Genomic DNA, 16305 nt, shown 5'->3' on the forward strand with positions numbered 1-16305 from the left:
GTGAAGCTTAAGTGTAGTGTAGTGTAGTTAAAACTTTGATTTTATTAAAGAGTAGCTGAGCAAAGCCAATGTTGGTTGGATGTTTATAAGTTAGAAAGGAAAAGAATTATATCGAAATTTAATACCTGACAAGAGGTTTGATATTTAGGAATCATAATTTTGGATTGGAACATGATGTACATATTTTCATAATTAAACTTGAATGTCACATAAAATTCAGCTTGTAGTGCAAATTGAGCAATCAGTAATATGCATATCCAAGGAAACAATATTTGGATTACATGTAAGTCGCGCAGGAAAGTTATATTTGCAGGCGTAAATATACATGTTTTTCGCTTTTGATGGGAAATTTTCATTACTATTTGTTACAGTTACAGCTAGAAATTTCTCTCTCTCTCTTTATATATATATATATATATATATATATATATATATATAAATAAATATATATATAATCTGAACAGATAGATAGAATCTTTACATGAAACTTACGAGGGTGGTCTGAAAAGTTCTCGGCTTCGACCATAGATGGCTACACTATCGGCAATTTTTTTTTCTAAGTTGGTACGTCTGTCATAGGCATTCATGTGAAATTGCAAGTCATTCTATCAAGTAGTTTGTTTTATACAGCTGTCTGAAGCAAACGTGTTGTCTATGTCCCTTGAAATATATAAAATTGAGTATCGTGCGGTTATAAAATTCTTTGTAAAAGAAGGTTTAACGCCAAAAAAAATTCATTCGAAGTTCATAAAAGTTTATGGGCACTCTTCTGCTTCGTTTTCGACAATTAAGTAATTAGCTGCCGAGTTTAAACGTGACCGTACTAGCCTTGAAGATGATCCACGTGAAGGACGTCCAAAAAGTGTAACAACAACACCAGAAATCATTGATCAAGTGCACGATGTGTTATTGGATGACCAGCGAGTCAAAGTGCGTGAAATTGCTGAGACTATAGGCATTTCGAAAGAACGTGTAGGGTATATTTTGCATGAAGAATTGCAAATGAAAAAGCTTTGTGCAAGATGGATGCCACGCTTTCTCCGAGCAGATCAAAAACTCACTCGCATGAAAATCTCCGAACAGTGCTTGGAGCGTTTTAAAAAGAATAAAACTGATTTTGTGCATCAATATATGGATGGGGTTTGGATTCACTATTACGCACCAGAATCCAATCAGCAGTCAAAACAGTGGACAGAAGCCGTTATTCAGCGCCAAAGAAGAAAAAGTCGGTTCCATCAGCAGGAAAGGTCATGGCATCGGTGTTTTCGGATGCTAAGGGAGAATATTATTCCGTCTTTTAACCAGATCAGACGAAAAAATTCGTGAGAAATGACTCCGTTTGCAAAAGAAAAAAAATCATTCAAGACAATGCATCTGCCCACAAAGGTGTTTTGGCAATGGGAAAATTAAGGGATCTGCACTATGAATTGTTGGAACATCCTGCCTATTCCCCAGATTTGGCTCCCTCTGGCTTCTGTCTCTTCTCAAAACTAAAATCTCTCTCTCTCTCGCTGGTCAGCGTTTTTCTTCGAATCAAGAATTGATTGCAGCTGTAGAGGGGTATTTTGCAGATCTTACTGTGAACCACTAAAGGTACGGGATGATGGCGCTGGAGCATCGCAGGAATAAATGTATTAGTCTTAACAAAGATTATGTTGAAAAATAAAAATAGTTTTGAAATTATAAATTCGTTTTTTCATTGCTAGGCCGAGAACCTTTCAGACCACCTTTCACACCAAAAAAAGTTAAATTCTAATCGATAATTTCAGCAGATAGTTTTAAACTTAATGATCTAGCGATATTCATTTTTAAAGTCGTATGTTGTTATCGATTTCTTTAGTCCAACACCCAAAATAATTCTAAGCTTTCTAATTTGCATCATTTTGAATTCTAACTCAAAAATGTCTTGAAAGAAATATTTTAGATTAATATACCCTCCCGATCGATGCGTCACTTCGTGATTTACAAAAACTATCTTCGGAAGATCGCTATGTGTGTGTGTGTGTCACATGTTACGACAAAGAAAAAGGAAAAAGAGAATAGCTAGGCGAGTGAGCGAGAAAGAATATTTCTTCTAGTACGGGTATCTCCCATTATCCGTTCATTCCATTAATTCACCTGTCTGTTTCCCGGCACGCGGTCAAGGACACATACGTACCGGTGTCCGGTATGATTTATGACCTACCAGTGCTACGACAACCATTGACCTTTAGAAATGAGCCGCGTTATATTTCCGCTTAAAATAAACGTTAACAGCAGAGTATCGCCATAGCTTGACGGCCAGATGTCAAATAATGATTAAAAAACTTTTATTATAGAATAATAGACAGCTTATACAATATTCAATGGCATTTTAATTGCTCGTGACAAAGTATTTTAATTGAAATTAAAATTTTAATAGTTCGATTAATTTTAATTATCTTATTAGGGAGTGAAAGTTAAGTTGATTTACAGTTTCATTAATTTAAAAATTACGCATCCTGTAAGATACTTTAATAAGATTTTTACGCTAACATGGAAGACATGTTTTAATTGGGAAAAATTAATCATTGACTGGAATAAACTATAAGCGTACCTAGCTTATTAAAGTCCTTGTATGCTTTATACTATAAGTGTTGCTCTGCTATAATGAGGCTGTTGGTCATTAAAGATCTCCAAGCATCATTAATGACTGAATATCTCCTCCTCAACAAAGATCATTAGAGAATGCATTGATTGTTTGATGATATCAATGTCCTCGTTCAAGTTTACTAACTTGTCCAATGAGTCTACAACCTTTCAAGATGTTTCGAAATGGACAAATGTCGGTCAAAAAATTTAATATGTTAATATGATCGATAAAAATGGAACAATACTTCGCTTTTTTTTTTCAAATCTACTTCGAAATGGAGACCTATTGGATCAAAAAGTGATTTTCTTCAGGCAAAACTGTTTTAACATTTTGCGTAACACCATAACTCGCTGAGGGATTTGCAAACAGAAATATTGATCTTCCCATTTCTCCACATTAGCTTGGATAATAAAACTATCCAAAGTAAATATTTTAATGCTAAGCCCAATCATGAACGGTTGACAATCTATAGCACGTTATAAGAAACATAACAGGCTAACATTGCATAAGCTGTCAGCTCATGTATAGAATAAACACGATAATGTTTCGTGATATGTGTTAAAACTAAAGAGTTTTACTCATAGACAATTGGTCTGTGGATTAAAAACCGAGACAATAACTATTGGGTCCGTGAGACTGAATATTATTTAATACTGACAAATATTAAATAGCAGTGAAAATGAAGAATTGAAGGAGTAGACAGTAAAATAAATCAATAGCATTAATTCAAATAGATTTTGAAAAATTATTCGAAATACAACACATTCGAAAAACAAACGGGATATGGTTCAAACGCTTAGCAAATAATGTCACACATAAAGACAAAGCCGTCTTTAAACTTCAAATTTTATTAAAGTAAATACGCAGGATTATCAACGAAATGCTTACGCTATTCATAATTAAAACATACAAACTTTAGCGCGATTCTAGTCACTAACTAGAATCAGATCATTAAGTATGTTGATTGATGAGAAATCAATTCATTATATAAAGTATATAAGCCGGACTAGCCAGATTGGCAGGTGGTTACCTTTTTCAACCAATAGGTCCGAATCCTACCTTGTTATGCATAAATGTGATTGCCTTTAGGCGAGAGATGCATTCCATTCTGGTGTGAGATAACCACTTCGCTTCTTCGGGGATTCCAATAAATAAAGTTTTAAAAAAATACTTAATCTCTCCGCATACTAATACTCCATAGATTTATAATCTTTTATAGTGGGAGTAAAATATTATATTTTGAAATAATTCAGCAACATTTAGGATATTTTATTTAAAATAATGATCGTATTTATTTATAAGTTGATTTATTCTTAATAATAATCTTCTTATATAGATGACATTTATTGTGCCCTTTCGGTAGCGCAGTTATTACAATTAAATCGTTAAATAATGTTAGTGCATCAGTTAGATGCAACATTTCCATAAATATCCCTATGTTCGCTTATTAACTATTGGTTATCTATTTGAATTAGTTAACTATTTATTCGCAGCATTATGTTTTTATTACAGTTGATTATTACACATTCTCATATGTAGTTCTCAACTAGGAATTATTTCGCCTGTATTAAAACTAAAGTATGGTGTTGCTTCATCTTTAGGTTCACAACAACCTTGGCTTGTATGATGGATCTTCATTATTATCCTTTAGACTCACAAAACTGCACAGTAGAAATAGAAAGTTGTAAGTATTTTCAGCTATTTACATACGATAGATATTACAGAGGAATTATTAAATTTGTCATTATCTAAAAACATAAACTGAACGACGGTCATCGAAATTGTCTGAGAACTCTTTAATCTCATTCGTTATAAACTATTAAGCAACTTTATTATCTAGCAAAGATAAATGCAAAATATGTCATTAAGCAACAAGGTATTTAACCGTAAGTCTGTGTAGGTGTGTAGCTGTACATAAGCGTCATATAAATGAAGAATTTATATTAAATTATATTTATATTTATATAATTTATATTTATATTTATATAATTTATATTTATATTATATATTTATAATATATATTAGATATTCGATACATTAAAATATTATGCAAATAAAGTGTAAAGAAATTATGTACGACCTACAATAAAACTGAAAAAACTGTGAGACTAGATTATTTCCTTTTGAGAAAAACGAAACTTTCACACAAAATTTGGATTCCTTCGATATTCCGAAAACAGCAGGAGATCCATATGAGCCATGTTTTGATGAAGCACCAATAAGGACCCGAGATGCTGGAAGAATGAAGAGTAGATAAGATTTTCCGTTTAATGAGGGAAAGTAATCTGCTCTGTTTATTCAATTCAGCATATACAAACTCTGATGCTCCATGAATATGCCTGATTTATGTAGAGAATCGAGCCTTTAGTGACTATCTCAGAGAGAGAGAGAGGGAGAGGTTACATGGCTATAAAGCTGTTCTTGATGATAAGTATAAATTTGCATTCGAGAGGAGCTCTAATACAGAATAAAAATATTACTTAAAATGGGCAAATTTCTTCAGAAATGTGAGATATTTTGAGATCAACATACAAGGACGAATCTATGATTAAATTAGACTTTGAGAATGGCACACAAAATTAAATATGGTTTGGAACATACTAAGAATTCCAAACCGTCTGTTGGTTCTTCATTCGTGATCATATTTTAGGGACTTCACTTCGTTCTGATAGAGGAAATACTGATTTGGTCAGCTGGAAAGTCTTTCTAGAAATTAAAAGATCCTGGCAAAAAGATTTGAAACATGCAGCAGGAGCACGTTTTAGTGAGAAACAACAGATAAATGGAATTGATGCTTACTATAAATGAAATGAACACCCGGTCAAAAAATGAGTGACATTTTGCTCCTCAAAATGACTGAGAAAAACTTTCTTAGATTCATAATTGTATTTCTGCATAGTGAAAAAACTCCCATTTCTCATTGCTGATGTGAATTCGGTAAATAAGATTGCTATTGAAACAAACTCATTATTTTTTTTTCGAAGTGGAAGAGATTGTTTACACGGAATTTATGCTGCAAGATCATACTCGTACCAAAGGGTTTTAAAATTCGTTTTTAGATAGTCAGAAGATGACATAAGACGAAAAGGAACGTAAAAATGGAATAACGAAATTGTCTTCTCCACAATGACTCGCTCTACCTTGTCTGACAGAAATTGCATAAAATAAGTAAATAAATAAATCCTCCAACGCATTCTTTTCCCAAAGGAGTAGGCATTTCTCCTTCATATCTAAGTTTTGAACCCAAGTAGACAGCCACTCACTCTTCATCCTTCAAGCATTTGCAGATAATTCTCTATATTAATATCATTTACACGAACTTTTTTTTGTTCCAAAGAATTAAAATCATTTGGCAATTTGACAATCATTGAACGATTGTCACTTTAAGTATGAGGAAGTAATTCAACGGAATCAAGAATATCAATCTGTGTGCCAACTCCTTCATTGAAACCTGCATTCATGCAAAATTACAGCTTCGTAAAACCCACAGAAAGTAGTTAATTTGATTGGCAGCTTAATCATTTAGACGCATACATGCATATAAGAAATTGTATTCTCTTCGTTCTTTAGTTTTATAGAGACGTCAGCACAAAGGAAGAACAGAATCTCATCGGTTGGGTCATATTGTTTGGAATAATTGATTAAACAATTAAAATATGAGGGATTAGAGAATCCAATTCGCATTAAAGACTAGATAGTATTTAATTTCTATAAATTACGTTTTTCGGCTGGATTTTCTGTTTATCAGAGCAAAATTTCTACTTTTCTGGATACAACCTGCTCTGTCATTTAACTGCCTAATTCACCACCAGCTGAATAGTTCTCATAAATGTTCACTAAGGCGCTAGGTGGGTCCTTTGTAAAATACAGTCGGTATAATTTTTGGAAAGCAAAAGCCAATGGCATCTGAGATTAATTTAGTATCCACTGAAACGGTCCAGACCTTGACTATGTTCTTATCATGTCAGCTAGAAATCCTAGTTCATAAAAACTACCTTCTTGCCTCTAATTGTACGAGAAACTAAATCGTAATCATATTCTGAATAACAAAGTAATGTACTGTTAGTTACTTTTCTGTGATTTCCTTATAGTCCTTATAAGGACTGGCTTAAAGGGGCGAAGCAAGTATGCATTTCATTTTCCCCGTTATCTGTAGAGGACAGTGTAGGGATAAGGTGTTATTAAGCTATTAAAGCTCTGATCATGGCAGGAGAGTAACAGCAATAGCCGAGCCTCAGTTAGAACTTCATTGGCGACAGCTTTGCCATCCATTACCCTTCAAGGGCAATCCACCTTTTGTGATTTCGCATCATATCAATAGTATTAATTATTCCTCAATATAGAAAACAAACAGTGTATTTTTGAGCTTATTTTAATAAATGTCTGATTTTGTCAATTTCTCAATTATTGTTCAATGCTTTGGAAGTATATTATTATGCAAATAGATTATAATTCTATTTTCAAGTTTATGCAAATTTTTGTTTGAAATAGGCTTCTGTATAATGTGATTGAACAAAACAATATAATTTTCTGTATGTTATCATCCTTTAACAATTGACGTTTCTACCGCTGTTTTTGCATAGTAGCGATAACTATTTATTTAAGTAAGCGAATTATACGACAATATTATCTTTTGTAATATTTTATATTATCAAAAAATTTACAAGAATTTTTATATATTATGACAATTACTATTATTTCATCGAATAATAAAATAATATCGAAGTGTTCCTTTCTTCATTATTTTAGCATTCTTTTAATCACAGCGCCTCTTCTTGTACCATAGAAATGCATGGTATCGACTTCTATGAACTCGATATGTGAACTTCTATAGCTAATATATTTGAATATTTAATTGCAGTGCTTTTTTATCATTGAAATCACGCTTGTAGAGGATTTTTTAATCTCGACATCTTTTAACAGATGGATACACAGTCTCAGATGTCCTCATGCATTGGATGGATACTCCTGTGATTGGCGTGGAAGAAGCAGAATTGCCACAATTTTCCATTGTGCATTTCGAGACAACAGACCGACAAGAAAATCTAGCTACGGGTAAGTGAAAATACACATTGAAATAATTCGAATTTAGAGTCACTGGTGTTGCTTTACATCAGAACAGTATCTGTACCGAAAAATCTTTCCCAATCAAAGGCTTTGTTTTGTTTATTTTAAAAGGAATTTATTTAATGATTTTTAGCGAAATAAAAATGCTCGAGTAACGTGTTTATTTAATTTGAATTGCAATTTTACTTTATTTTTATATTGCAGTTGGTAGTTGGTTTTATGTCACTGTAATCTCTCTCTCTCTCTCTCTCCCCTCCCGCTGTAGGAACATACCAGAGATTATCCCTAAGCTTCGAACTGAAGAGGAACATCGGATATTTTATTTTCCAGACCTATCTCCCGTCCATTCTGATAGTCATGCTTTCTTGGGTATCTTTTTGGATTAATCACGAAGCTACTTCTGCCAGAGTTGCTTTGGGTGAGTGAGAGTTTTGAAATTTCATTCACAGTACCGAACTTGATTGATTACTATATGTGTTACTTATAAACGTAAACATACTTATAAACATATAGTGTTTTATGTGACTCATCGTATAATATCGAACTATATTATTTTTAGATATAAAGCTATAAATTGATTTATCAAATGATAAAGTAATCAAATAAAGAATCAAATGATACAAAAAATAACATCATGCACCTCAAAACGTAAAAGAAAAATAAATAAATAAACCCTGTAATGTCTTTCCTTCTCTAAAGTGGAGCTTTTTTAGCCGTCACTTTTTAGAGACAGGCGAACAGCCAATATCCATCCTTCAACCTTCACCAATAGTTAGCTCAAGCTATCAGTGAAGCGTCTTTTGTAAGAGAGGGAACGACAGAAAACTACCGCCATATTGTGATCCTAAATCCCAATAGTCAAAGAACTGTCTGTAATAATGCTAGTCATAAGGTTGATTCTTAAGATACGTGAACTAATTTAAGGGAGCAAAAAAGAATCCCTATTTCCTCGTGCCAAATACTGACTAAACAGACCCGGAAGGAGAAAGAATTAGTAAAAGTTATCCTAGTCGGAGACTAGAATTGAAGTTATTACGGTGTTTCTTCGAGCCTCCTGGCTATGTAAGCAAATGCCATTTCAGCAGGACTACAGAGACACGCATTATGTAAAAGCAATGTTATAAAGTATAATTTATTTACATGCTAAGTTTGGATTTTTCACAGTAGATAAAATTATCTTCTATGCTTATGGAAAAAAAATGTTTACAAAGCCTTCATAAGTGCTTTTCAGCTGAAAAGGAGTCTCATATGAAGATAAAGACGTTTTCATCCTGTAAGTCAAAGTGATCTGAGAATATTATTTCAAGACATACTACACTCTTATCATACCATACTATCTTCATTGTATCAAATGATACAATGAAGATAGTTATAGAAATTAAACCATAAGACAAATTTTTACAAAGATTTTTTAAAATTTTTTATAAAGCTTATAAATAAATCAGTATGAATACATCACGTATATCTCAAAACTGACGACTTGATCACATTCAGTAATTTGCCTACATAATAAATATATACGAATTATATACGAAATGTACATATATTATTCAAGAAAAAAATATAAGCAAGGGAAATAATATGTGAAGGTAGTTAAAGAAGCGTAATGGACAATTTTAGTAAGAACATAGAAGATAAATATCATGAAGGCAGTAAAGGTTTTCTAGATTTTATTGAAAATGCTTAGAAATAGAGAAATAAGTACTATAAAAAGTTTCAGCGGTTATATTAAAACTGAAGATATTCTGGAAGTCTGATGTAATTATTTTCGAAGATTGCTAAATGAAACAAGAAGGGATAGTATAGCAAAGATCTCTGTATGAGTTTTGTAGATCTGAGAAAGACATAATAAAGAATATGATGTTAGATTATATCGAAAATAAATTGTCTATATTTGCTTTGTAATTCAGAAGAGGAATAAAGGAAGATGGTTTGATGTAAAATCAGGTGTGAGACAATCGTTCACACTATTTCTGTTGTTATTCATCGTAATGTTATCCATCTCTATGGATTATACGACATAAAATGAGGATGTTAGGAAAGAACTAGACATTGTCAGCATTCAAGAATGTGTAAGCAGAGCTAATCTTAGAATGAGAGGATATCAAAGAGTTATCAAACAGGTCTTTGTGGTCAGGATGGTGAGAAAAGTCTCATAGGAAGATCAAAACACAAGTGGATTGATGCAGTTAAAATTGCCTAAGAACACAAATATAAGATCATATAATATGTGCATTTTTACAGTGCATTAAGAAAAACTGAAATATAAAAATCAATTACGGGTGTCATAAAATGTTTTAATATTTGTCCATTTTCTTTGTAATCCATGGGTACACACTGTCACATTTTCAAGTTAAATATTTTCACTATTACTCCGATATTTGGGACTGTTGTTTTCTTTTTGAAGCTAACACCATAACTGAAGATGCCATCGACGGACGTTGTGTGCTGTGTTTAGAGGATTCGGTTGGTTTAATTCTAGTTCTGTCATAGTAATTGCTTACTCCAGCCCATTTAGTAAATTTGTGTCTCATAAAACCAGTTAACGATTCGTTATTTCTTAAAGAGAGTGATATCATCTGCAAACCTGGTTGATTGAGTTGTTAGCGTGGTGCGGTTTCAAGTCCCGCCATGTCCATGGTGGGATATATATATATATATATACATACTTTTAAAGTATATATAAGGTCGTAAACCTTAGTATCTTAGTACTGTGATTTCTTGTAATTGACAACCAGTTGTAATGACAAGAATAAATATTTTGCTTTCATATTGTGTTTACAGGTATTACCACTGTTCTTACGATGACTACAATTAGCACAGGGGTTCGATCATCGCTTCCCCGTATTTCCTATGTGAAAGCTATAGACATCTATCTAGTAATGTGTTTCGTATTTGTGTTTGCTGCTCTTTTGGAATACGCTGCTGTTAACTACACGTATTGGGGAGCAAGAGCGAAAAAAAAGTCCAAAAAAACAAAAGATAATAAAGCAGATGGAGTTTATCTAGTAAGTATTTTATATAGATAAATAGATAGGGATTATTATTTTATACGGTAGTTAATGAAATGTATATTCTAATTTTAGGTCCCAGTCATCAATCAAATGTCTTGGAAATAAGAATGATCACATATGTTTCTCCAAATCTTTCCATGGCCTGTATCCAAAAGTGATACCGTTAGGGAGGAAGCCTGCTGTACAATAATAATGACGGAATCCATAATAGTGATATCTATTTAACCAATGATTCGCTAGGTAGCGAAGAAACTGATTATTGATGCCCTTGTTTGATAATATTGAGGTGAAGGAAATAAAACGATAGTTTGATGACTGACGTTTATGTTATTTTTTTATAAACAGGTGTTAGATAGATATCAAATGTGTACAAAGGCTGGTTAAGTCGAAATAAAATGGGTATTGCTGTTAGTTCTGCAGTATAGGCGTTTAATGTAACTGAAGGAACAAAATCTGAGCCACACGATTATTAGTGCCAAGGTTATTGAGTAATTTACAGGTGACCTTCTGAAGAAAGATCAAGTGAGGTCTTTGCCTTGTTCGTCTAAACAAGAGTTGGAGGAGGAGGACTGATCCCAAGAGGTATTCTTGTCTTTCAGAAAGGTTGCCATTATTCCAGCAGGATGAAAGAACTTTTCCCAACAATCTTGAAATGGGACAAGAAGGCTCGACTGGTATTTGAGTAGGATGCAAACTTAGCATATTCAGTCCTTAAGCAGTTTGATTTTGATTTGCTGATTATTGCAGTTGTTACGGACTGTAGTGTAAGCTGAATGGAAGGCTGGAGGTTTGAGCTTGAGCTATTGAGTATAGGCTGTATTTTACATTGGACTGCTTTGGCTTTGATACATTTGTTGAGAAACCAAGGGTTAGATATGGATCGGTAAGTTTGAGTGGAAATTGCAATAAAAGTACTCATCTCAGCAGTAATAAATTCAGGTTTTAGCTCGCTCGGAGCAAATACTTGGATCAGAAGAGCCAATGCAATAAACAGATCGTGGAAAAAACACGAACAGAAGCCACGTTCATTCTAAATGATGAAACCACTGAAGTGTCATAGACTGAGGTTGGCTGGAAGAAAGGCGATCTTTAATAAAGAAACGTGGATCAGGTTATGGACTGAGTTGCCGAGAGAGCTAACTTCATTAGTATATTTAGAGGAAGATGGTAAAGAAAAAGCGTAGAGCATTGGGAGAAGACTGATGAGGATTATCTGGAATTCACGGGATAGGTAAATAATTTGCGTATTTACAATGAATAAAAAAAATCTGACAGCATAAGGAATTCAGCCACTTAGCTTATCTGCCAGCTTGGTCTGTTGAAGTAGAGAAGTGTAGGCAGTTGAAATTTCCAAGGGAGGTCATCTATCAGTTTGAATAATTGCTACCATACTACTTTTCAGAGCATCCTATAGTCCCTTGGCGTATATTTGTTTTATAGAACGTCACGTGCTTTTCTTGTCTGATGTGCAATTTCACTTTTACCTTGGTTAATAACGTCCACAGTTTATTTTGAATACTGCAGTCATTTATTATTAAAGTGAATGTATCGGTATCTGATCCTATGGTAATATAACGTTTGAGATTAGTAAGTTCTTCACTTACCATTGACGGTATTGTAATGTGTACTTGATCAGCAGGGTATATCCCTTGACCAGTATCAACAATAAAGTCATATGAGGACAGGAATATGTATATCATATTCCTGTGCTCATATTTCTTTCAGTATGGCCACTATGATAATAGCATACGACTATCTATGACATTTTAATACTGTCATTATGATATTTTGTTTTTAATATCATTGTGAATAATATGATGCACTGATATTAAAGTTTTGACTACAGTACAACACTACGAAAATGATGCGTGAAGTTTAATTTAGTAGATTTGTGTTTCTCATTTCCGACGCATCTGAGGATATCTGATCCTGAAAGTTTTTTTCAGACAATGTTTTCCTGTATCCAATAAACAAGCAACCTCTAACAGAAGTTGCTTGTTTATTGAATAAACAAGCAACGAACAAATGTTGCTTGTGGCTGCAACTTCTATCCTAAGATCAATATCAAACTTAACATAAATTACTAAGTTTAATCATAGATGAAGAAAGACAATATGAATGACATCATTCTCTCTCTCTCTCTCTCTCTCTCTCTCTCTCTCTCTCTCTCAAAGCGACCACTGTTAACTAATTACTGCAAGTTAGAGACTTCACATCAAAACAAACATTCCTATGGAGGCGATGTAGGTGAATTACTTCATTAAATATTTATTTAGTCAGGCACCAAATAAAATTAGTTATCCGTCTAAGGGGAAAAACATCGTAGAATTATCGTATTATTTCAAACACAGAAAACAGGGGTTAGAATTTAAATAATTAGTATATGGAAAATACAAAAAATGTTAATTATATGAAAATTGTTCGAAAATTATACGAATAGATTTGTTTATTGTTATAGAAGTTCTCTTTCAGTAACTAGTAAAATATATAAATTTAGTACGAAATCTGTGGCATTTCGTTTTATTTATTCGTAGTGAAGAATTTATGGAGACACAACACACGTGTTAGAATCATTACTTTACTTAACATTAAGCAAGTAACTTAAATACAACATCAAGACAACCTTCAAACCCCCGCAAAATTAAGAAATTTACTTAGCTCCTCCAAAGATCCTCTTCCATACATTGTCCACCCAGGGGTTGACAAACTTTAGTGTACCTGTAACCTACCCAATTCATCCCAATCTGAAAAGATGAACACAAACGCCACATTAAATACCTCCACTATGCTAAAACAGGCCTATCGGGCACGCACTCCAAATATTCCACAGAATTGATTGGAAAGGCACCAAGTCCTTACACCGTACCAAAACATGGTTTGAAAGAAAATTCAATGAGGCTTGTGAAATGCTGAAATATCATCCAAATCTGAACAAAAATGAAGGATTGATTATTCCAAGAATGTGGAAGACCCATATTAAACCCACATAGCAACCAGAACAACCCCAGACAGAAGAAAATCTCAATATGAAAGGACTGTAGAAATTGTTTATTGTAGTTCTTTTTTTCTCACCAGAGGTCAGGCTAGGATAAATGATTAACAAACATTTAGATTCATTTTGTTTTGTATAGTGCAGCAGCATGTAGCTTGTAAATAGTACATATGTATGCTTCCTGATAATGACCTCATTACAGAGGCCAAACCATCGATTGTTACTTGCTTAATGCTAAGTAAAGTAATTATTCTAATACGTGTGTTGTGTCTCCAAATTTCTTCACTATGAATTCGGACCACCGTGTAACCTTAAAAGAAAGAATCGTTTTATTTATTGTGCTGCTACGTAGTTTTAATATCCAAGTGGATTTTAAAATCGAATCAGACTCTTACTAAACATCCATTCATTTATTAAAAATATACGCTTATACAGAATTATTTATAGCAATTAATTAAAATCTTGATAAACATAAATAAATCAAAAATTTACAGCAGACAGTTAACTTGTAATAGAGTTATAAAACAGTCATAAAAGCCGCAAGCAAACACTTCTCAAGGGATGGCGCTGGTGCAACAATTTTGTTTTACTTTTTGCGCACGTGCTGCGATGACTAATCACGTGAAATGCATCTCATTTAAAAGATATACCCAATGAACTCTGATACATTTCTGAGTTCAAATAAGCTACGGCAACCACGTCTTTCATTTTAGTTTAACTTATAGATTATAAATGAAGTAAGTTGTGAATGAGTAACTGGGCGATATTTAGTTGTTTGCTGCGTTGTAAAGTGGAGGAGAAGAACAGACTCGAATTATAAACAGATGAATAAGTAAACCAGTTTAAGTTTTGAATAACTGAAATTATTGTCACAATAAAATATCTGATGGAAATATTCAGATTTTATATTCGGTTTTCCGGTCATGTCGTATGATGAATCAAATATATCAAATATTTAGATTACATGGAAATTATTTCGGACTTGAGATTTCCCGCGAGATATTTCGAGATTTGATGCACAAGTATTTGGTAGTTGTAACAAAAATACGTTCATTCCAGTAAGTCTCTCTTCTTTTTTTTTTATTTTGTTTCACGTAATCAATGTGTTCCATATGAATCCTATGATCAACGAGAGAGAGAGAGAGAGAGAGAGAGAGAGAGAGAGAGAGAGATTAGTTTCCTTCTGCATTTTTCCTGTCATCTCGAAGACAACCATACCATATTTGTATATGATGGAGATAATAATAATGAAAACAAATCAAAACTGCAATAAGTGATACCTATTTCAGTTTTCATTTGTTTTATTTGATTGTCTAATTGTTTTATCTATTTGTCTAATTGTTTGTTTTATTCATTTATTTAAATCTTCCACCTCGTATGTGACTTAAATTGTGGAGAGTAAGATCTATACTGATCTTATTATAATTAAAGAAAATTTAAATTTTAAAATCAAATGTTTAAGCTGTCTCTTATATTTTGACAGAATGAAGAAATCATTGAGCTCCAAGATGTCCGAATGTCTCCTATTCCTTGTCTACGAAAACGTCACAAATCCTTTAGCAATTCAGCAACAGACAATGAGGCAATTTTCCCGCCTTCGTTTCGTATGAGTAATCCAGCCCATCGTATTCCATATTCACCAAGAGTTGTTGGAGGGTTTGGAAGAAGACCGCGAGCCGAGTTCGGTCGTAAACCGAAAGTGCTACAAAGCATTAAACGAGGTGCCAACGCCATCAAAGAATCCATGCCGAAAATCAAAGACGTGAACAAAATAGATAAATACTCTCGTCTGGTGTTTCCAGTATCGTATTTAATATTTAACGCCATCTATTGGTCTTTTTATGTACTCTAGAATTCAATATAAAATGCACGGTGAGCATTTGTTGATGGACATCGTTCAGTCTTAATCACTTTCTCTCAATGACATTCTAGATGCCAGAGGCAGGAGTACGTTCCACCACGAAACTATCTTCCCGAGCTACTCTGGTAACCAATCTAGCAAAAGACAAGGATTACGGGTTTTCTTCTGACTATATATAAAAGACAAACAGGTCATCATATACTGTAGGTATCTAAGAGATATTTTGTCTAAGATATCCGCTAGAAAAGCTAGTTCATTATTCCTCGCAAGATACAGTGAAGTGTGTGGTTGGACAGACGCTTTTAACTGACTTCTCAAATGCCAACGTCATGAGAGGATATGAGGATGACAAATTTGTGTTCATGTACTTCTCACTCATATTTTACGAAGACATACTCGAGAACATAAGAATTCTTTATTGTGAATAGGTGTACATAATTATTTATGGATCTCGTTGGAAAAGATATCGAGGGCTTTCATGTAATAACTGGAATTCATAAATGAAACAATTTTGTTCGGACTGTCCAAAACAGTCCTTTTGTAGAATAATAACTGTTATTCAAAATAAAAACGACAACAGAGGAAGTGTCCAACGATAGAAGAATATGGAGAATGATATTCTGGGTGAAAAAATAATCTTGTATTTAAGTATTTGCCAAGTTCATGCATTTACTGGTGGAAAAAAACAAACATTGTAAGATTTTTATAAGATTGTACAGTAACCATATGTTAACCAATATACACATGTTTATTTTCCCAT

General features: G+C 33.3%; 1 protein-coding gene across 1 annotated transcript in view; it reads left to right on the forward strand.

Annotated features, from left to right (window-relative positions):
- LOC150107418 (gamma-aminobutyric acid receptor subunit beta-like) overlaps positions 1-15536 on the forward strand; it is a 53323-nt gene extending 37787 nt beyond the window's left edge. Inside the window, exons 5-9 of the mRNA XM_090391844.1 lie at positions 4213-4295; positions 7535-7666; positions 7944-8096; positions 10463-10686; positions 15168-15536. Of these exons, the coding sequence (XP_090247970.1) occupies positions 4213-4295; positions 7535-7666; positions 7944-8096; positions 10463-10686; positions 15168-15536 (961 nt within the window). The remainder of the gene's footprint in view (positions 1-4212; positions 4296-7534; positions 7667-7943; positions 8097-10462; positions 10687-15167) is intronic.
- Positions 15537-16305: the final 769 nt, after the last annotated feature.

This window comes from Typopeltis vanoorti, chromosome 4 (genome assembly GCF_054136105.1).
Source record: "Typopeltis vanoorti isolate ZY-2024b chromosome 4, IOZ_Tvanoo_1.0, whole genome shotgun sequence".
In the NCBI taxonomy this organism is placed as follows: Eukaryota; Metazoa; Arthropoda; class Arachnida; order Uropygi; family Thelyphonidae; genus Typopeltis; species Typopeltis vanoorti.